This window comes from Muntiacus reevesi, chromosome 22, assembly GCF_963930625.1.
Source record: "Muntiacus reevesi chromosome 22, mMunRee1.1, whole genome shotgun sequence".
Classification (NCBI taxonomy): domain Eukaryota; kingdom Metazoa; phylum Chordata; class Mammalia; order Artiodactyla; family Cervidae; genus Muntiacus; species Muntiacus reevesi.
The window spans coordinates 24,977,346-25,001,002 of record NC_089270.1 but is presented as its reverse complement, the minus strand read 5'-3'; the positions used below and the strand labels follow the sequence as shown (position 1 = coordinate 25,001,002).

At 40.8% G+C, this 23,657-nt stretch overlaps 1 protein-coding gene across 3 annotated transcripts in view; it reads left to right on the top strand.

Moving 5' to 3' along the window:
* Nucleotides 1-23,657, top strand: part of ART3 (ADP-ribosyltransferase 3 (inactive)) — a 130,755-nt gene that overhangs the window by 82,190 nt on the left and 24,908 nt on the right. For 2 of the 3 annotated variants that reach the window (XM_065913900.1, XM_065913901.1), the window contains exons 2-3: nucleotides 12,336-12,413; nucleotides 16,887-17,598. In XM_065913900.1, the coding sequence (XP_065769972.1) occupies nucleotides 12,345-12,413; nucleotides 16,887-17,598 (781 nt within the window). In that variant the 5' untranslated portion in view covers nucleotides 12,336-12,344. Of the gene's footprint in view, nucleotides 1-11,071; nucleotides 11,171-12,335; nucleotides 12,414-16,886; nucleotides 17,599-23,657 lie in introns of those variants that run through there. The other variant, XM_065913899.1, reaches the window with a different exon arrangement.

The window sequence follows — 23,657 nt, the reverse complement described above, 5'->3', positions numbered from 1 at the left end:
TAAGTCCCGCCGGTGTAGGTAGAGGTAACTTGTTCTGTTGCTGCCCTCTAGTGGTCTCTGACCTTTCCTGAAGTGTCTTATCCTGCTGGTCTTTGGATGGTGATAATTTCTATTCTCTGCTGTAATATCTTGCATTGGCCTCCAGTCTCTAAGATACATGTACTTTGCATTATCTGATCACAACCCTGAGCTCCTTTGGATTTCCTAGCTCTCTTTCAAGCCTCTTTCTTTGACCATTGCATCATTTAGGTGCTTTCCGGTAGTAGTCTTCAGATTGGGATACATACAACCCTGGAGGTACATGAAGACATTCCAAGGAGTATGTGGGTGAGGTTGTTGCTATTTTTAAATGAACGGTTTATATATGACTTTTTAAATAAAATTCATCAACTTTAAATGTACAATTCTATGACCCACAACAAATATATATATTTTCATGTAAGCACCAGTACTATCATGATACAAAACATTTCACCACCCCAAAAAGTTTGTAGTCAGTCTCCTTGTCCAAGGCTCTGGCAGTTTCTGCTTTCTGTCACTACATTTCTATGTTTTCTAGAATGTCATCTAAATGTTACCATACAGTATGTAGCTTTCTGTGACTAACTTCTTAGTACAGTACTTTTGAGATTCATCCATGTTGTATGTATCAGTAAGTCATTCCTCTTTTAAAGAACAGCTTTACTGAGATTCACTTCAGATACCATATATTAATAACATCATGTGTTTAAAGTATATGATTCAGGGAGTTCCCTGGTGGGTCAGTGGTTAGGACTCCACAGTCTCACTGCTGCGGGCCCAGGTTCAGTCCCTGGTCAAGGAACTAACGTCCCAATGATGCATAGTGCAGCCAAAATAATGATAATAAAATATAAAATAAGATAAAATGTATAATTCAGTGGTCTTTGGTTTAGTCACACAATTGTGGAACCATCACTGTAGTTAGTTTTAGAGCTATTGATCCAGCAACATGGATGATTTCACAGCATTATGCTAAGGATTCGGTCACAACCTCACGACCTTTACTCCTACCATCTTGGTTCACGCCACCACAGTCTCTGCTTTCATTATCACGTGTGTGTGTTGGTTGCTCATTCGTGCTCGACTCTTTGCGACCCCATGGACTGCAGCCCACCGGGCTCCTCTGTCCATGAGATTTTCCAGGCAAGGATACTGGAGTAGGTTGCCATTTCCTTCTCCAGAGGATCTTCCCAACCCAGGGTTCGAACCCAGGTCTCCTGCACTGCAGGCAGATCCTTTACCGACTGAGCTACAAGGGAAGCCTTCATTATCATAATAACCGGTAAACTGGTTGGCTTTCACCCTACAGACTGTTCTTAGCAGAACAGCCAGGGGGTCATCATCTTAAAAAATAAGTCAAATCTTGTCATACTTCCATTCAAACCTTGTCATTTACTCCCTTTCTCTTAGAATAAGACCTGAGATTCTTATAAGAGCCTACAAACTCTTACCTTCCCACTACCACCCTTACCTTGCTGACCTTATCTCCACAGCTCTTCCTTACCTACGACTCTTCTATTCCAACCATATCAGTCTCTTGTATTTCTTCCTCTTGACCACTCTTCCACCACAGTCTTGGTGGCTCCCTCATCTCCTTCAAATCTTTGCTTATATATCATGTTTTCATCTCCCAAACCATCCGCTTTAAATGACAGACTCCCCATGCAAACCAGTCTCTTTTGTATTACTTTTTAAAAAAATAAGTTACTATATTCTAACACACTTACATAATTATTTATTTTAGTTGTTGTTTGTCCCCTCCCACAAGAATATGAATTTGACAAGTGCATAATGTCTATTTTGTTCACTGATATACCTGCAGTACTTAAATCAGTGCCTGGAACATTGTGAAGACTCATATATTTGTTAAATGAATGGATGAATGAATGAAATAGGGTCAAAAATTGGAGATTCTGGTTCAAGATGGCGATATAAGAAAATCCTAAACTCACCTCCTCCCAGGGGCGTACCAAATCTACAGTCATGTATGAAATAGTTGCTTCTAGGGAGAAACTAAAAACTGGTGGAACAGTTCTTCACATCAGACAAATGTGAAGGAAGCCACTTCTGGATAGGAAAGACTGTGGTACAATCTTGCCATAAACTCCCAACTCTGGTACTGCAGCCCACAATTGGAAGGTAGCTCCTAACTTGGAATTTTGCCCTGGGGAGTAAAGGGTTCTTACTTCACATTGGGCACCCCAGCCTTAAAGACAGTCACCTGAGAGACAAGCCCTCAAAACATTGGGTTTAAAGACTGGCAGGGCTCCCATACAAGACTGGCGGGGCTGTGACGAACTGAGGTACAGTCTTAAAGGGCCTGTGTGCAGACTCCTCTGCTCCAGGGGGCAGTGCAGAAGGAGCCCTTGGAAAAGCATCCACATTTATGTATAAAAGACTTGTTTGTTAATTTTAGAGCAATTGGTCTGAGGGGCAAAGGCCTGCTGGAGTGTGTTCCTGGGAAGGAGGCTAATGTGTGCTGTCATCATGCCCTCGCTCTGCCTTGCTAAAACCCACAGGTCCATTATTTCTTTACTTTCCTGCTTTCAGTGGCTGTCATCTTTATGCTGTAGTCACTGGGTACCATTTTTCACAATCCCTTTTTGCCTTATTAAAACCAGTGAGTACCATCTCCCCCAAATCTTTTCTCTTTAAAGATTTTTTTATGTGGACCATTGTTTTTAAAGTCTTTTTTTGAATTTGTTACCATATTGTTTCTGTTTTGGGTTTTTGACTGCAAAGCCTGTGGGATATTAGCTCCCTGATCAGGGATCAAACCCGTACCCCCTGCATTGGAAGGTGAAGTCTTAACCACTGGACTCCTAGAACTTCCTTCCCCAACTCTTAAAAAAAAAAAAAAAGTATTTATCTTTTTCTCTTTGGTATGTTCCATTCTTATACTCTGCTTCACTGTAGCTGGCCTTCCCTGGTGTTCAATGGTAAAGAAACGGCCTGACAATGCCGGAGACTTAAGTTCGATCCCTGGGTTGGGAAGATCCCCTGGAGAAGGATGTGCAACCCACTTCAATATTCTTGCCTAGAAAATCCCATGGACAGAGGAGCCTGGTGGGTTCCCGTCCATGGGGTCACAAAGAGCTGGACATGACTTAGTGACTAAACAACAGCAATCGCTCTAGCCAGTGGGTGCCATGTTTGCGCTCTCACTTTGCTGCACTCCAGAGCACCAGTATTTCTCAGGAGCTTCTGTACACATCTGCTGCTCCATTTTTATATCTGGTGACCCAGTTTTTGCAGCTGCCACTTGGGGGATCACCTGGGTTTGGAGGCCAAGAAGACTTGTGTTCCTGGGTTTCATGAGACTGTACTTGGAGATTCATTTCTTGAAAGACTATCATTCCTATGGCCTACACGGAGGGTAGACTGAAACACACTTCTGGTCCTTCTGAGAGAGAAATCTATTTGCTTGTCCAGGAGCTTTGGCTGGAGGGACAGACTTCTGATTTGGCATACTTTATAGGGGCTTATTGGAGAAGGCAATGGCAACCCAGTCCAGTACTCTTGCCTGGAGAATCCCATGGATGGAGATGCTTGGTAGGCTGCAGTCCATGGAGTCACTAAGAGTTGGACATGATTGAGCTACTTCACTTTCACTTTTCACTTTCATGCATTGGAGAAGGAAATGGCAACCCACTCCAGTGTTCTTGCCTGGAGAATCTCAGGGATAGGGGAACCTGGTGGACTGCCGTCTATGGGGTCACACAGAGTTGGACACGACTGAAGCGACTTAGCAGCAGCAGCAGCATAAGGGCTTATAGAGCTGTTTTCAGGGTATGGAGGCAGGTGGGCTCCATCTTTGCACTCTCCCTCTACCTTGTTCCAGCTTGCTGCTATCTTTCAGAAAGAAGCTTATACCCTTCTCTAGTGCCCTAATTTTTTCAGATGCTGCCAGGGGACACCTCCACTCACTTGGTTCCAGTGGCCAGCCAGGCTTAGCTTGTAGGCTCCATGAGACTGTAACCAAAGAGAAACAGTTCTTAAACAGTAATCACCCCAGGGCAAAGCAGGAGGTAGCAGACTTAGGAGCTCAATCTTTGTGTGAAAAGGGCCAATATTAGCTTATTATTGCTGCAACCCAAGGGACGGGTTTCTGATTAAACATATATAAGATAACTGTAAACCTGAGACCTTGAAGGGGGGGCATTATCTTTCCCTTCTGCTAGACTCCTGAGTGTCAGCATCTCTTGAAAGGGAGCGCTTATAAATATCTGGTATCCCAGTTTTTGCATCTGGCACTCTGGTTTTTGTAGCTGCTGCCCAGGGAATATCCCTTGATTGTCTGGTAGCCAGGGACATTCCTGGGTCCCCCAGGACTGTAACTATCAGAGATACAATTCTTAGAAGGCTACCACTCCCAGGTCACTGCACAGACAGTGGACTAAAACTTTCCCCTAGTCTTTCTGTGAAAGAGTCCTGCTTTCCAGTCCTGGATCTTTGGCCATAGGACAAGTCTCAGGTATGAAGCACTTCCAGAGGCTACAGAGATCCTCTCAGGTGATGTGGGCTGGGGAATACCATTTTTCTTCCCTCCCTTTACCATGCCACAGCTTAACTGGTTTCTCACTGAAAGGAGCTTACATACTCATCTGGAGCCCTGATCTTTATGACAGCTGCCTAGGGGATACCTCCAGATCACTTGGCTCTGGGGGCCAGCAGGGCTTATACTTGTGGTCTGACAAAACTGTTTATTTGTATTTATAAAAGCTGCCGTGTGGGGGTCTGGCTTCTAATCAGGCTAAACTTAGATGCTGAGTGAGATCTTTCCCTTTGGAACACTAACTTATCTTGGTTCTCCCTTAGCTATTAAAAATAAAATAGGCTGCTTGGATAATCACAATGGTGTTGAGAAACAACCAAGAGTGTTAGGGCAGGGCTGAATGATCAGGTTTGTCTCCTATACAGGGCCAACCCTGCAGGACTGGCAGAGGCAGCTGTTTTGTCTAATGCATAGGAACTGACGGAAGGTCAAGCAAAGTGAAGAAACAGAGAAGCATGTTCCAAATGAACAAGATAAAACCTCAGAAAAATCTTAATAAGATAGAGATAAGTAATTAACCTGATAAAAAGTTCAGTGATAATCATAAAAATGCTCCCTGCACTCAGAAGAGGAGTGGATGAACACAGTGAGAACTTTATCAAAGAGATTAGAAAATGTTAAAAAATTCCAAACAGAAGTCGCAGAGCTGAAGAGTATGGTAACTGAACTGGAAAATACATTAGTAGGATTCAACAGAAGATTAGGTGAAACAGAAGAAAGGGTGAGTGAACTCAAAGACAGGGTAGAACTCACCAAATCAAAGTAGTAAAAAAGTGAAGACAGCATAAAGAGCTTTGGGGCAACATCAAGTGCCTACCATTTGTATTACAGGAGCGCCAGAAGGACAGGAGAGAGAAAAAGGGGAGAAAACTTATTTGGATAAATGAAGATTGAAACTTCCCTAACCTGGGGAAGGACGCAGACATCTAGATCCAGGAAGCTAAAAGAGTTCCAAATAAGATGAATCTAAAGAGACCAACAAGACTCATTATATTTAAAATGTCAAAAGTTAAAGACAAGGAGAGAATCTTAAAAGCAGTAAGAGCAAAACAACTTGTTATGTATAAGGGAACCTCCATAACACCAGCAGAAAATTTTCTCCAGCAGTGACTTTGCAGACCAGAAAGGAGTGGCAAGGAAAGGAAAAAACCTACAACCAAGAATACTCTGCCTGCAAAGTTACCATTCAGAGCTGAAGGAGAGAGTTTTCCAGACAAGCAGAAGCCAAAGGAGTGCATCACTCACTAAACTGGTGTTACAAGAAATGTTAAAAGGACTTACTTAAGCTGAAAAGAAAGGATGCTAATTAATAACAACAAAACATATGAAAATATAAAACTCACTGCTAAAGGTAAATATATTGGCGTACCTCAGAGATACTGTTGACTTGATTCCAAGTTACCACAATAAAGCAAGTCACATGAATTTTTGATTTCCCAGTGCATATAGAAGTTATATAGAAAGAGGAAAATAAATAAAGCCCAAAGTTAGAAGAAAGGAAATAGCAAAATTCATACTAGAAATAAATGAAAAGAAACAAAGACAATAGAGAAGATGAATGAAATCAAAAGCTGTTTTGTTAAATAAGCAAAGTGGATAAATCTTTAGCTAGACTCACTGAAAAGAGAGAACTCAAAACCAGAAACAAAAGAGAAGACATTACAGACGATATCACAGAAATATAACGGATCATAAGAGACTTGGAAGAAAAGCTTTTCCTTGGAAGAAAAGCTATGACCAACCTAGATAGCATATTAAAAAGAAGAGACATTACTTTGCCAACAAAGATCCATCTAGTCAAGCTGTGGTTTTTCCAGTAGTTGTGTATGGATATGAGAATTGGACCGTAAAGAAAGCTGAACACTGAAGAATTGATGCTTTTGAACTGTGGTGTTGGAGAAGACTCTTGAGAGTCCCTTGGACTGCAGGGAGATCAAACCAGTCAATCCTAAAGGAAATCAGTCCTGAATATTCATTGGAAGGACTGATGCTGAATCTGAAACTCCAATACTTTGGCCACCTGATGCGAAGAATTGACTCATGGGAAAAGACCCTGATGCTGGGAAAAATTGAAGGCAGGGAGAGAAGGGGACGACAGAGGATGAGATGTTTGGATGGCGTCACCAATTCGATGGACTTGAGTTTGAGTAAGCTCCAGGAGTTGGTGATGGACAGGGAAGCCTGTCCATGGGGTTTCAAAGAATCAGATACGACTGAGTGACTGAACTGAATTGTGAGAAACTGCTTCAAATAAAGTATATGCTAATAATTTGGGCAACTTAGAGGAAATGGATAAATTCCTAGTAACAACCTTCCAGCAGTGAATCAGGAAGAAACAAAAAAATCAGAACAGACAGGTTATTAGTAAGCAGATTGAATCAATAATTAAAAACTTGCCCCAAATAAAAGTCCAGATGGTTTCAATGACAAATTCTACCAACTATTTGAAAAAGAATTAACACCAGTCCTCCTCAGACTTTTCCAAGAAAGAGGAGGAAACATGTCTGAGTTTATAACTCATTTTATAAGGCCATTCTTAGCCTGATCCTAAATCCAGACAAAGACGCTACAAAAAATGAAAATTTCAGGCCAATATCCCTGATGAACGTAGATGTAAAAATCCTTAACAAATTACTAGCAAACTGCATTAAAAGTATTATACATCATTATCAAGTGGAATTTATTCCAGGGATGCAGGGATAGTTCAGAGTCACAAATCAATCAGTGAAATACTGCAGATTAACAAAATGAAAGATAAAATCACGTGATCATCACAACAGATGTAAAAAAAGCACTTGACAAAATTTAACACCGTTTTTTGATTAAAAAAAAAAAATTCTCAACAAAGTCAGTGTAGAGGGAATGTACCTCCACATGATAAGGGTTGTCTGTGATGGATCTATAGCTAAAATGCTCAATGATAAAAAGCTGAAAGCTTTTCATCTAAAATCAGGTGCAAGACCAGGATGGCCACTCTAGACACTTACTCAACATTGTCCTGGGAGTCCTAATCAGAGCAGTCCAGCAAGAAAAAGCAATTAAATCATCTGAATTGGAAAGGAAGAAGTAAAACTGTCTCTGTTTGCAGGTGACATGAAACTATATACAGAAAATCCTAAAATTCCTCCAAAAACTAGAATTAATAAATTCAGTGAAGTTGCAGGATACAGAATCAATACACAGAAATCTCTTACGTTTCAATGCACTGATAATGAACTATCAGAGAAATAAAGAAAAATAATCTCATTTAAAGTTCACGAAAAATAATAAAGTATCTGTGAATAAATTTAATCAAGGCAATGAAAGAAGGTAAAGAAGACTAAGATGAATAGAAAGATATTCCATGCTCAGGAACTAGAAGAATCCATATTGTTAAAATGTCTATACTACCCAAAACAATCTATAGATTCAGTGCAATCTGTTTCAAAATTCCAATGGCATTTTCCACAAAACAGGACCAAAAAAAATTCTAAAACTTGCTTAGTAAGGAAGCGTTAGTTGCTCGGTCTTGTGCGACTCTGTGACTCCAGGGACTGCAGCCCGCCAGCCTCCTTGGTTCATGGAATTCTCTAGCCAGGAACACTGGAGCTGGTTGCCATTCCCTTTTCCAGAGGATCTTCCTGACTCAGGGATCAAACCCAGGTCTCTTGCATTGCAAGTGGACTCGTTACTATCTGAGCCACCAGTGAAGCCCAAAACTTGTTTGGGACCACATAAACCTCCAAACAGCCAAAGCAATCTTGAGAAGAAGAACAAAGCTGAAAATATTGTGTGCCATGATTTCAAACTTTATTATAAAGCTATAGTAATCAAATGGAGAAGGAAATGGCAACCCACTCCAGTATACTTGCCTGGAGAATCCCATGGACAGAGGAGCCTGGTGGGCTGCAGTCCATGGGGTCACACAGAGTTGGGCGTGACTGAGTGACTGACACACATGCATAGTAATCAAAACAGTATGGGATTGGCATAAAAACAGACACATAGATCAGTGAACTAGAAAGGCAAGCCCAGAAATAAACCTATGCATGTATGGTCAATTAACTTACAACAAAGGAGCCAATATACAATGGGGAAAGGAACCTCTTCAGTAAATGGTGTTGGGAATGGTGTTCAGTAATGGTATTGGAAAAACTGAACAGGCACATGCAAAAGAATGAAACCAGACCACTCTCTCACATCACACGAAAATTAACTCAAAATGTATTAAAAGACGTGAATGTAAAACCTGAACCATAAAACTAGTGGAAACATAAGTGGTAAGCTCCTTGGCATTGGTCTTAGCAGTGATTTTTTTTAATTTGACACAAAAAGCAAAGGCAGTAAAAGCAAAAATCAAAAAATGGTACTCAACTGAACTAAGGAGTTTCTGCTCAGTAAAGGAAACCATCTAAAAATGAAAATACAACCTGAATGGTGGAAAATATTTGCAAATCATACATATGATAAAGGGTTAGTATCCAAACTATGTAAAGAACTCATAACAACTCAATCAGAAATAATACATATAAAAATGAACAGAAGACCTGAAGAGGTATTTTTTTCAAATAATATACACAGATGGCCAGCAGACACATGGAAAGATCAATATCACTAATCTTTAGGGAAATGCACATCAAAACTGCAATGAAATATCACCTCACACCTGTTAGAATGGCTCTTATTAAAAAAGACAACAAATGTTGGAGGATGTGAAGAAAAAGAAATACTATGTACTCTTGGTGGGAATGTAAATTGGTGCATTCACTATGAAAAATATGGGGAGTTCTTCAAAAAGTTAAAAACAGAATTGTGTTTTCTTCGGTTCCAAAATCACTGTGGAGGGTGAATGCAGCTGTGAAATTCAAAGATGCTTGCTCCTTGGAAGGAAAGCTATGATAAACCTAGATAGTGTATTAAAAAGCAGAAATATCACTTTGCTGACAAAGGTCTATATAGTTAAAGCTATGGTTTTTCCAGTAGTCATGTATATGGATATGAGAGTTGGACCATAAAGAAGACTGAACACCGGAGAACTGATGCTTTTGAATTGTGGTGCTGGATAAGATTCTTGAGATTCCCTTGGACAGCAAGGAGATTCAACCAGTCAATCCTAAAGGAGATCAACCCTGAATATTCACTGGAAGGACTGATGCTGAAGCTGAAACTCTGATAGTTTGGCCACCTGATGCAAGAGCCAACTCACTGGAAACGACCCTGATGCTGGGAAAGACTGAAAGCAAAAAGAGAAGAGAGTGACAGAGGATGAGATGGTTAGATAGCATCATCAACTCAGTGGACATGAGTTTGAGCAAACTCTGGGAGATACTGGAGGACAGAGGAGCTGGGCGTGCTGTAATCCGTGGGGTCACAAAGAGTTGAAAATGACTTAGTGACTGAACAGCACCAGTAACAACAAATGATCTAACAGTTCCACTTCTGAGTATTGACCCAAAAAAAATGAAGACAGTTGAAAAGATTTCTGTACTTTCATGTTCTTGATAGCATTATTTACATGCTGGGAAAGATCGAAGGCAGGAGGAGAAGGGGACAACAGAGGACGAGATGGTTGGATGGCATCACCAACTCAGTGGACGTGAGTTTGAGCAAGCTCTGGGAGATGGTGAAGGACAGGGAAGCCTGGTGTGCTGCAGTCCATGGGGTCTCAAAGAGTCAGACACGACTGAGTGACTGAACAAGAAGAAGATACGGAAGCAACCTAAGTGTCCATGAACAGTTAGGTGGATAAAGGAGATGTGGTACATACATAATGTAATATTACTCAGCCGTAAAAAGAATGAAAAAAATGCCATTTGTAACAACGTGGATGGCTCTTGAGGGCATTATGCCAAGAAATAAGTCAGGGAGAGAAAAACAAATAACATACGGCCTTCAACATTGTATTTACTAGTCAGTGTATTTTCCAGGTGTACTTTACTCAAATGAGAGCTATAGTTGCAGATGCCGCCAAATCCTTCCCTTCTTGGTGCACTCACTGGGCTTTGTACTTAAGATTCTTAACATGTATTCTGGATAAGTTTCATATCTTTTGCTAGTTTGAGTGCTTTTCAGATTTGTTTTCCTTGTGCATCCCAGCACCTGGCACAGTACCTAAAATACAGTAAGCCAGTTGAGTGAATGGTGATAGCCATCACCGCAGCCAGTGATTAACACAGGAAGTCCCCTGAGTTATGTGAACCAGCTAGCAAGGGCAAAATCCTTGCGTTAGTTTGACATCTCAGAATCAAAGGGTCAAAAGGTTAGGAATGGGAAGTGTGATCACTTTCTGAGAAGCCCAGAACTGAGGGCTCAGACTGAACATGCTGTGTGGTTGGAGGGAATTGCTGTGGCTTTACAAGCCTCTTGGAGATTTCATGTGTTAACGGTGGTGATTCCAAGGGATAGTGTGGGGGCCAGATATAAATAGCAGAACACAAATGAGGTAATGTGCCCCTGCCAAGCTACTGCTGGGGATGTTTATAAAAAGAAGAGCATTCCCTTTTCAGCTCTCAGTGTCAACAACCTCCTATCCTGAAGACACCCTCACCACAACTGAGAGAGTGGGGAAACAGTGAGACCTAGCATCATTTAAAACTCCACAGGCAGAAAAGCCAGGTAAACATTTTGACTTATTTACATTCAGACTACGGAAGCGAAGATTTTTCAAGAAAATCCTCATTCAGAGCTTGCCTTGTGACAGTTATCTGTCAAGTGTTACTTTCAGAATCTCTTTTCTAAAGGGACGATTAACACACAAGTGGCATTTTTGTGCTATCTTTCAATATCTTTAATGAAAGAAACTGCTCGTGAATAAAGACGGCAGTCTGGGGCCAAAGGGAAGACTATCTTCTTTCCTCTGTGCTGTTTATCCCCACTTTCAGGTGCCAGAATATGGTGATTGGTAGGATGAAAAAAAGATTTTAATTCAGTTCCAGTCATGTCAACTTTGTTTTAGGTATGTGGAAAAAGCCGTAAAGCAGTCTTTAATTAATTGAATCAGTTAGTGATTCTGGGACGGCTTCAGCCCTTGATGGACTCTTACCTTCCTGTTTACCTGCTTCTGTCTCATGAATGTTGGGATGAATATTGGGCACACAGCCAGTAGAGTTATATAATCTTACCAGAGTTGCTTCCTGTTCACCTCCTTCTTATTCTCATTCCTGCTTTCAGCAAGTTATTCAGGATGCTTGTTTTATCCTTGGTTTCTCTTAAATGTGAATATTTGGGAGAAAGAGAACACCCCGGATAACTTTCTAGTTTTTACCACTACCTGTCTCCATCCTACCAAATGGGCGTCAATTGGTTTGCAGAGAGGATAAAGAATGGATGATGTGTGTAGATACTAACTCCTGGAGAATTCTTGGAGACTGGGAGCTAGGAGACCTATCTGTTTTCTTTCCTTTTTTTATTAGTTTGTGATTTTCTGTGTATGATAAGGGAAGACTGAGTGGGAGGAAGAAAAATTGACTTATTAGTGACTATTGGTGGGAGAGACAACATGTCTACAGGAGAATGGAAATTCACATATTTAATCCTGAGCAAATATCTGAAGTTTTCTGAGCTTTTGTTTCCTCATGTGTAGACTGAAGGTGTTAGATCACCAGACAAAATCTAATGACCCTTTCAGCCATTGGGAATTTATTCATAATCACTTCCTAACCATCATGATATCCACTCTTAACCAGAATGAAAAAATGTATATCCTGTGTGTCATCCCGTTTTACTTCTCTAAACTTTTTTTTTTTTAAGTCTACTAAATTGGAATTCCTTTTTAATTTAGAAGAGAAAAATGAAGACAGGACATTTTGAAATGGTCACCGTGCTGTTGGCACCTATGATTCTAATGGACATCCTCCAGGTAATGTTAGGAATGGGAAGCATGTGGTCACTGGAATGGGAACTCTTGGTATAAAGTTGCCTGAGGCATGTGTGTGGGTTGATGATAGAAATGAGGACAGATAGAATAGGTATAAGTTAGTTTTTTTAGATGTAGATCTTACCTTTTACACACTGATACATGTTAACGTAGAAAATTAAAAATTAAAAGTAGACAAAGGGAGGAAAGTAAAAATCATCCACAGTTTTCCACCCAGAGGCAATGAGTCTTAATCTGTTGGTGTGTAGGTGTCTCACCTTTTTTCTATGTATTTATGTTTGTAATTTACAAGATAGATTCACACTACATATTGTGTTCTTTTTTTTAACCTTTTTAAGTTAATACTGTGCTATAGGTGTCTGTCCGTGGCATCGGATAGTCTAAAAACATGTATTTTTCTTCATATACGTTGACAATATAATGTTTACTTGTTTCCCATGTTTTATATAGTGGCTATTTTCTCACGTTCAGTATTCTTTTTATTCTGATAGAACTTTCATGACTTTATTTCTTACAATTGAATCTTTAAACATTCTGTAACATATTTTTATGTAAAATATGAGCCAGGTATCTCACTTGATTTTTTTCCCCCACATTGTTAGCTCTCACATCACTACTGAGTATTTGCCCACTGATTTTGAAGCGCCTTCTTTAAAATGTGTTAAATTCTTAAAAACTTCATCCATTTTGAGTTTAATATTCTAAAATATTGTTTATAGAATCACTGTATATTCTGTTATCTGTTTTGCAGTGTGACTTTTAAAAAACTGAAGTGTAATTCCCATATAAAAATATACCATTTTAAAGTGTATAGTTCAGTGATTGTCATATATTCTCTATGTTGTGCAACCATCATCACTTTATCTCATTATAGGATTCCTGTCACCCCCAGAAGAAGCCCTGTAGCTGTTAGCAGTCAATTCAAGTTCCCTCTTCCCTGAATCCCCTGAGATTCACTAATCTGCTTTGTCTCTATGAATTTTTAGATTCTGGACATTTCATCTGAATGGAATCATACAATATCTGGCCTTCTCTGTGGCTTCTTTTAGTGTAACATTTTCAAGCTTCATACAGGTTGCAGTGTATATTAGTACTTTGTTCTTTTTTGTAGTATAGTAATATTTCATTGCATGGTTATGCCACATTTTATCAATTCACTAATTATTGGGCATTTGGGTTGGCCCCACTTTTTGGTTCTTATGAATGAATTCGAGCATGCATGCTGAGTCATGTCCAACTCTTTGTGACTCCATAGACTGGAGCTCCCAGACTCCTCTGTCCATGGGATTTTCTAGGCAAGACTGCTGGAGTGAGTTGCCATTTCCCCATTCAGGACTTAGGAATGAATAGTCCTGCCAGAAACTTTTGCATTCAGATTTTTGTTTGTGTGAACATATGTTTTCAGTTCGCTTGGGTTTATACCAGAAGTATATAATTGTTGGGTCATATGGTGGCTCAGTGTTTAACATTGTGAAGAACTGCCAAATTGTTTTCCACATTTTATATTACTTACACAGCAGTGTATGAGGATTCTGTTTGTCTATATCATTGCCTACATTTGCTATTTTCCCTTTTTTCCTTATTTTTATATCCATCCTAATGGATATGAGGTGATATCTCACTGTGATTTTGATTTGCCTTTTTAATATTTTTCTGCAACATAATTTTGATATATTTATGAATGTTTCATAATTTAACTGATACCTTTTTAAATCACTTTTACATTTCTGTAATAAATTTTTGGTAATTAAGCTTCATCCATATAGCCTTGTTCCAGTGGGTAACTCAGGAAGAAAATATAATTAGTGGGTTCACCTAGCTTTTGCACCTGTTCCTTAGTGTCCATTCAGTTTTCCCTGAATGGTGGTGGCATTTGTGGGCTTTTTCACTGCACAAGGTACTCACTGTTCAGAACACACAATCAGCTGTGGCCTTGGGCCAGAAAGACTTGAAGTCTAAAATTAGACATGTGGAGACTGGTTAGAGGCACAGGGGAAAGACAGGAACATAGTGGATCAACTCTTGGATATGATGTGAGGAATGTGGGAGGTGTTTTCAGGGCGTGATGTCTTATAATATGTTGAAGTCTTAAAGATAAATTAGACATTGGTGCCCAGGATGCACTCTGGTACATTCTGTGCTGTGGAGGAAAGTGCATTTCTTGGCTAGGAGATGGCAATGATTTGATCTAGGAAAGCTCAAATTCCCACTTAAAGAAACCGACCTATGGACCTAGAATTTCAGGGGTCTCAGTGACTTTCCCAACAGAATATTTTGTGGCTGGTAATCAGACAGTTTCTGATGCCAGTACAGTTCCTACTAGCACTACTTGTAAGATGGTGTTGTGAGTTTTATTCCAGACCTTTCATAAGTGTTGTTACAAGGACAGAGTTAAACTTTTTTTTTTTTAAGTGCTATATAAATGTCAGTGGTCTTTATCATCAGAAACACATTTTGGTTAAGAAACAGACTCTGGAGCCAGAGTGCCTGGGTTCAAATCTGAATTCCATACAAGTTAATCTCCCTGCCTTAGTTTCCTCATCTTTAAAAGAGGGATAATAATAGTACCTACCTACCTACGGATGTGAAGTTGGACTATAAAGAAAGCTGAGTGCTGAAGAATTGATGCTTTTTTTTTTTTGAATTGATGCTTTTGAACTGTGGTGTTTGGAGAATACTCTTGAGAGTCCCATGGACTGCAGGGAGAGCCAACCAGTCTATCCTAAAGGAAATCGGTCCTGAATCATTGGAAGGACTGATGCTGAAGCTGAAATTCCAATACTTTGGGCCACCTGATGCAAAGAACTAACTCACTGATGCTGGGAAAGATTGAAGGCAGGAGGAGAAGGGGACAGCAGAGGATAAAATGGTTGGATGGGATCATTGACTTGATGGGCATGAATTTGAGTAAGCTTCAGGAGTTGGTGATGGACAGGGAAGCTTGGCATGCTGCAGTCCATGGGTTCGCAAAGAGTTGGACATGACTGAGTGGCTAAACTGAACTGAACCTATCTCACAGGGTTACCACGAAGATTAAATGAGTTAGTATATCTGAACACTTAGTGCTGCACACACAGAAAGCACTCTGGAGAAGTTTTTTAGGCCTTAGGAGTGCAGGACATGAGTGAGAAGGAGAAATCCAAGAAAATTTCACAAATGAATGGAGGGTTTTTTATAAGGACAAGGTTGATGCTAGCTGAGGACAGTAGGGTTGTAAGTTTGGCCTTGCTCTTAGATTGTTTTGTTTGAAGGATCTTTGAGTACCTCAAGTGAAATTATTAAGTAGGCAGTTGATATACAGAAGTCAAATGGATTTATTAATTATGCAGTTGATACATAGATCTTGCACTTACACAACAGGTCAGAGATATTCAGATGATCATTGAAACTATGGGTCTTACATCATTGCCTAAGGGTAGACTTAAGATTTGGAAAAATAAGTAGCCTTGAGAAACTGCGACCTTTAATGGCCAATTGGAATATGCTGGACGTGCAAAGGCGTCTAAGAAGAAGTGTTCCCTTAGTGAGAGCTGTTGAAGCTCAGAAATGTCGAGTCCCGTAAGTAATTAGTACCTAGTTAGTAACAGAAATGGAATTTGAACCCCGATCTATCTGACTTAGTCCTTTTCCAGTTGCATAGAACAGAAAGCCCAGATGAATAGGGAATTTACTGTTTCGAACAACTGAAGCAAAATACAGCTTTCAGGTAATGCTAGACTGGGGCCTTAAGTAATGTTATCAGGACCTCATCTCTCTTTACCTCTAAGCTCTACAAACCTTTCTTTGTTGGCTCTATTTGCAGACAGGATTCTTCAAGGGACTAAAAGGATAACTATTGGCTTACCCAAGCCGTTATTATCCTTAGAGCTTATGGTTGCAGGAAAAGAAAGCCTTTTGTTTATCTGGGAGTGCTCTGGTTTTTAAGCCCGCATCATTGCTTATCATAGGGGCTGAAGATGCAGAATTAGTCCTAGCCAAACATTACAGAAAAGGGATGGGTGTCCTCAAAGAAAAAGGGGTAATATTTGCCTTTATTAATTTATCCATCTAGTAAAGTATTTCATGCAAGGTATTTCAGATTCACTCAATAGTCTTGAGCGGTTAAAGAAATCTAGCTAAGAATATCGTTCAGAGGCAGGACTGCCACCCAGTTTTTTTGTTTCACACTCATTTTCTTTCCTCTGTACTACAGGGTTCAGATGAATGACTTATCGGCATGGTCATGCTCATACTTCCCATTTACTCTTTGATATAAATATGTCACAGCTGGGAGAAGTTATCACTAACATTGGAGTATACTTTCTATATAAAAAGATATCAGAAGTTCATTGTAAGCAAGGAAGAGAGTCTTGGCAGGGTTTGAGAGGATGCAGGATTCTTTGCAGAAAATTGAGAGAAAATGGTATACACTAAATATTTTTATTTCAAGAGTACTAATTTCCTTTTCCTTTGCAGGTAAAAGCTGAAATGTTAGATATGGCAGATAATGCATTTGATGATGAATACCTGAAATGTGCTAACCGGATGGAAATCAAATATGTTCCTCAACTGTTCAAGGAGGAAAAAGCAAGCCTCCAGCTCTTAGAAGATGTGTGGGAAAATGCAGAAGCCAAGTGGGAAGCTCGGAAGCCTCAGCTCTTTCTCCCTGTGAATTTCAAGGATAACTATGGTATAGCCCTGATGGCCTATATTTCTGAAGCTCAAGAGCAGTCTTCCTTTTACCGTCTGTTCAATGAAGCTATGGAAATGGCTGGCCAGTCTCGAAAAGATTATGTCTATGGCTTCCAATTCAAAGCTTTCCATTTTTACCTGACAAAAGCTCTGCAGTTGCTGAGAAGATCTTGTGAGAACAGTTACAAAAACGTGGTGTACAGCGTAAGGCTGAATAGTTCATTTACATTTGGAGGGCTGAACCAAGCCCGACTTGGCCATTTCACCTTAGCATATTCATCCAAACCTCAAGCTGCTGATGACCAACATGTTCTGTTAACCATCAAAACATGTTTTGGAGTTGCCGTTGAAAAATTTCTTGATAAAGAACGTGAAAGAATTGTTTTAATACCTCTGAATGAGGTTTTTCATGTGTCACAGGATGAGGCTGGCAATAACCTTATCCTTCAGAGCACAAACAGGACCTGCAGCCACTATGAGTGTGCGTTTCTAGGTGGTAAGTGTCTGTTCTGTCTCTGTGTGTGGGGAGGGGAGGAGGGAGTCTCTTAGGCCCAGGGAGAAGTCAGGAAGGAAAGTGGGAGGTCTTGAAGGGAGAAAAGTCATTGGTGGTCTCCTGTCTAGCTTTTTTCATACCATTAGTTTCTTTTTCCATAATTTAGTTTTATCAAAATCATACAGTGTTATTGAAAATTAAAAAAATAAAATAGTAATGTAACGTAATAGTTCTCAACCAGGAGTGGTTTTGTCTGGTAGGATCAGTTGACCGTAGTTGGAAACATTTTTAATTGTTACACCATCTCCCTGTGCTAGTACCATCTAGTGGGTATAGGCCAAAGAACACTGCCAAACTGTTCACAGACGGCCCCCACAACAAAGAAGTATCTGGTTCAGAACCCTTCGTGTGAGGCTTACAGTGAAAAATAGCCCTACCCCTTTCTGGCCCCAATTCCTACTCCTCAGTAGCATCCTTTTTGTTTTTTAACTATTTTTTAGATACTTACTGCATGTTCCTAAGTAAATAACATGCTTCAGCATGCTTTTCTTGATTTAAAAATGTTAGACATTATTTATTGACTTCCCAGTACTGATAGAGAATAAGTATTTAGCTCTAATATACCCTACATTAGTTAGGAGTTCTTTATTGCATTCACTTGTAACAGAAAACCTGCCTGGTGGCTCTCATTTAATCAAAAAACTACTGGTGGGCTGTCCAGAGTTGGTACAGGACCTCAGCTACATCATGAGTAACTCAGACTCTCTGTTTCCTACCCATCAACTTTAGCATATTGAGTTTGTTGATTTGTGTTTTTAGTGTGACTGTTGGCAGGTATAGGCATCAATCCATGTCCAAGATGAAATGAAGGGAAAGGAGGATGGCAGCCAAATCTGCCTGTTTAACCAAGAGGGTAAAGCTTCCCCAGAAACTCCAGGTAGATTTCACCAGATAGTGTGCTATTGACCGGAACAGCTACTTGGTTGTCTGCTGACTCATTTGAAAAGACCTTGATGCTGGGAAAGATTGAGAGCAGGAGGAGAAGGGGACGACAGAGGATGAGATGACTGGATGACATCACTGACTCAATGGACATGAGTTTGGGTAAACTCTGGGAGTTGGTTATGGACAGGGGGCCTGGTGTGCTGCGGTTCATGAGGTCTCAAAGAGTTGGACATGACTGAGCAACTGAACTGAACTGAACTACCAGAAAATCTTGCAAAGAGGGTAATTAGCTTTTCTAGCCTCTATCATGTAAAGAGGCAGGGGAGAAGGGAATAAGAAATAGCTGTTAGGTCAGTAAATTAAAAGTATCTGATAAACATCACCATCCTCAATATTTGTGCATTTTCCCTTCCCATTCTCCCAGTGTAGTAAAGACTGCTACCTTTTCTTTTTAAGTACTTCTTTCACTCCAGAGTTATTAGTTGTATGATTTTCTGTTTCCTTAGTTTTTTTATATGCCATCAGTAATTCACCCCCTGAACCGTTAGAAATGCACATCTTCTCTTAATACATTTAGGCTTATCAGATACTCTCCCCCGCCCCTCACCCTCCTTGTACTCCATCGTCCTACTTTGTGAAAATATCCTGAAATCTCTCCTCACTACTGTTCTGAGACTTTCTTTTGTTTCTGCCCTATGAGGAATCCCCTATATCTTGAATTTGTTCCTCTTTCTTGAATTACTCCTTACTTTGGAAGGGGTAGAGATTCTTCAGAAGCTTTCTGAGGAAAGAGACAGTGAGGCAAATTTTCTAAGACTTTGTACATCTGAAAAATCTACATTTAAAAACTTGTATAATAGTTTGTAGATTTGTATTTCTGTTTTGGAAATTATTTTTCTTGGAATTTCAGAGATATTCCTCCACTATCTTTTACTTTCTGATGTTGTTAAAGATTGTGAAGCCATTCTCATCACTGAAACTTTGAGTGAGACCCGTTGTTTTCCTCTGGAAGGTTCTAGGATATTTTCTTATCCCCAGCATTCTGAAAGTTTATGATACTGTACCTTGTTGTATATGAGTAAAGGGTTAGCAAACCTCTTTCTCCTTCATCCTATGAAAATAGCCTCTTGTTGATCTTCTAGCACTGCTTCTCTGTAATCTACTACAGAGGGAATGACAACTGTGTAACAGTGCAACGCTGCCTAGAGGTAAACGTAACCCTTGATTGCTAGAGTGCATGAGCTGAGAGATTGTGAATGAAGAATAAATAACCAGAGGGAAGCCATGGCCTTGGGCATTCCTGAATGTGGTGTGATGTACTGAAGCGTTCTTCTTGCTGAGTGCTGGAGTGTACTCATGGACTGACTGATGTATGAGATGTTGTCTTCTGTGTGTGGCATGAGGATCCTAAACCGGGATGGGTCCTGTACCCGCCTGTGTAATCTTGTTGTCTTCTACCGGAGATCTCGTTCTGGGGACTGAAGAACAGCCCTGGACTGCTGTGAGGACTTGTGTTGAAGGTTTATATCCCATGTCACTCCGAAGTAGTATGCTCTGTTCTCTGCTGACAAAACCAAGTACTGGTGAGGGGACGCCTTTGGGGTCTCATGAATGTCATTGTCTTGCTGAACCCAAAACCATGGCTGCTTGTTAAGCAGAGAAAGTACTGAAGTAGGGCCTTGGAAGTGGGATAGAATTTTAGACCGAAACTCAAATGTGCCAGCACGTTATGAGATTAAAAAAAAGAGCAGACAGAGACGTGCTGATGAGACGTTATACCTGGAGGATGGAGTGGGGAGGGGAGCCGGTCCACTTTTGATTTAATGGCAGAAGCTGTGTAAGTAACCATTGAGATTCCTGGGGCACAAAAGAAGACTTTAAGGAAGTCTTCATGCTTAGGGTCATATACATGCACCATTTGCACCTGCATGATCCAGAGAGTGAGTGCTTCTATAAATTTTGCACTTTACATACCATTTTTGCCTCACTGTAGTCCTGACCCTGAGTTGGACTTAAGACTAACTGTTCTCCGTGAGGGACAGATGAAGGCTGGAGTGAGCAAATTTATGTTAAGAGGAAAAGTGCCCATTTCTTTCACCGAACATACATTGGACCTGACCAAAACCAAGCCCCTCAAAGCAGCTCATGGTCACTAACTGTGGGCATTTCTCTCTTCCCAGTTCCTCAGTACATCACAGTGGCTTGAAATTGGCCATGGTTGAGAGTTATACCATGGACATCAGCAAACACTACAAATCAGGACCCGCATTCTCCACCCCAGAACCTGTTCAGTTTTACCAGCACGTTATGGCCAGAAACCCAGTTTGCAACTGGGCTGACAAATCAGTAGCGCTTTCAGTGGTGCATTCAGCCGAAGGCCCTCTGGGGAGGCGTTGGTTACACAGAAGCCATAGTAGACCAAATCTGGTACCTGGTGGAGGACAGAGGCGGGCAGTGAGGTGCACAGAGTTCACGTCTGTGAGCATGATTACGATGACAGGTGGGGAGCCATTGGATTGATGCAGAATGAGCCAGGACTCAGACCTACATGGGCTGGTGTGTTACTAGCCCAGTGTGAGGAAAGGGGAGGAGAATGGGGAAACTTCTGAGGGCCTGCCCAGAAAGTTAGCCGGAGGCCGCGCAGCAGGTTAATCTTCAAACCAGCTACAAGGGAAAACTTTTTTGGAGGCTCACGTGTATACTGTTTGGAGAACTCTGACAAAGTCAGGCCACTGCATTTGGTTGTGTTGCTTTACCTTCCCTGGTGGCCCAGATGGTACAGAATCCACCTGCAATGTGGGAGACCTGGGTTCCATCCTTTGATAGGGAAGATTCCCTGGAGGAGGGCGTGGCCACCCACTCCAGTACTCCTGCATGGAGAATCCCAATGGACAGAGGAGCCTGGAGGGCTGCAGTCCATGGGGTCGCAAGGAGTCGGACACAACTGAGCAACTTCACTTTTACCTCTAAACTGGAGTCTCAGCTGATGTCCTCTGCTGCCATCTGGAGATAACTAATGGAAACTCAGGATCGAAAACAGCCTGAAGTGATCGTTAAAGCTAGGCTGTTGGAAACACTAGGAAGGATGATAACCAGGGGTTTTAAAAGCTCAACCAGGAGGATGTAGTCAGAACCTTGTTCTACTGTGACTGAAGATAACTCTGGATGAAAAAAGGCAACGTTTCTCAAAGTGATTTAAAAATTATGCTGTGCTCCATTTGGTGTGCTGACACAGTCCTGTGCTGTACTTTAAACTCGCTTGTGATTTCCAAGGTAAGACGTTTGTGGGCCTTACAAAAACTAGTTAGCTAAAGAAAATAGCTCAGTTTGTTGGGAGTGGAGAAAATAACTCCTGGTAGTCAAAGAGATACTTGTATTAATCCAAGAATATAGGAGTAAGTAAGTAATGTCAGCTGGAGACCTCCATTGTTCCTTAGGCGTCTCCATAGACTGTCTCACAGCATGGCACCTTATTTTATCAAAATACCAGAAAGCCAGAGAAAGCCAACGAGTCACAGTCTTTTGCAGCCTAATCACAGGAGTGACATTGCATCACTTTTGCTGTATTCCTTTTGCTAGAAGTAGGTTACTACATTCAGTCCACACTTGAGAGGATTACTAGAATGTGAATATTAAGCAGCAAGATCATTGGGAAACATGTCAGAAGCTGCCTACTATAATCCTGACCCACTATAGTCTGTCACTTGCTATTGGGGATGACTCTCATTGACTGTCTTCTTTCCGTAATGATGAATTCTGTGGTAACCGGGCTGGATAGCAGCCCTGGAACCACTGGGGAAGCAAAGTCAGCTCTTGTTTCATATACTGGTGATTTTGATCTAATCAGAGTTATCTTTTTGCTGAGGTCATATGAAATATATGTTCATTTACTGAAGTAAGAACAGATGCTTTATGAATGTTCATCTGTCCACTGAGGTCAGAGCAAGTACACCCACACAAGCATATCCTTGGCGTTTGGGAACTTGGCTGAGGCAGAAATTAACATGATTGTGTGCAGCTTATAAAAAGCTGAAGACAGCCATCCAGTCAGCCCTATAGAGATCTTCATTGGGGAGGCTGTTAGAATTTTTAATTTGTAGTCCTCATCCTTTATAAGTGATTTCCTTAGTGTAGTAGTTTTGTGTATAGAGCCAGAGCTGTAATAGAGATAATGACCACACACACTTGATTTCCTTTGTTGGTTTCCAGATGCTTTTTTTTAGATACAATCACTTAATATGAGCCTGTCTGTGGTTAACATAAAGACTGAGCTTATGAGTTGTATTTACTGCATTTTTTTTTCCATAGTGAGAGATTGTGTAGAAGTTTATTAATCCAGTTCTGAGTGTCTTAATGACCTGATTATACAACTAGGGCATTAGTATTGGCAGATTTCAGTCGGTACCCCAGTGGGTGTGCTCCCTACCAGGATCACCATTTGAAGTTCAGCTTCTCACACAGAGCACCCAAGACAGTGAACAACTCATTAATCATCATCTTTGTCGCTAAGTGGTTTTCAGCTCTTTGTGACCCCATGGACTACAACATGCTAGGCTTTTCTTTTCTCCATTATTTCCCAGAGTTTTCTGAATTTATGTCCATTAAGTCGGTGATGCTATCCAACCATCTCATCCTCTGTCACCCCTTCTCCTCCTGCCCTCAGTCCTTCTCAGCATCAGGTGGCTGAAGTATTGGAGCTTCAGCTTCAGCATCAGTCCTTCCAATGAATATACAGGACTGATTTCCTTTAGGATGGACTTCTTGCAGTCCAAGGGACTCTCAAGAGTCTTCTCCATTACCACAATTCGAAAGCATCAGTTCTTTGGCATTCAGCCTTCTTTGTGGTCCAACTCGCACATCCATACATGGCTACTGAAAAAACCATGGCTTTGACTGGATGGATGCTTACACACCATGGATCTTCGTAAGCAGAGTAATGTCTCTGCTTTTTTAATATGCTGTCTAGGTTTGTCATAGGTTTTCTTCCAAGGAGCAAGCGTCTTTTAACTTCATGGCTGCAGTCACAGTCTGCAGTGATTTTGGAGCCCAAGAAAATAAAATCTCACTGTTCCCACTTTTCCCCTTTCTATTTGCCATGAAGTAATGGGACTGGATAC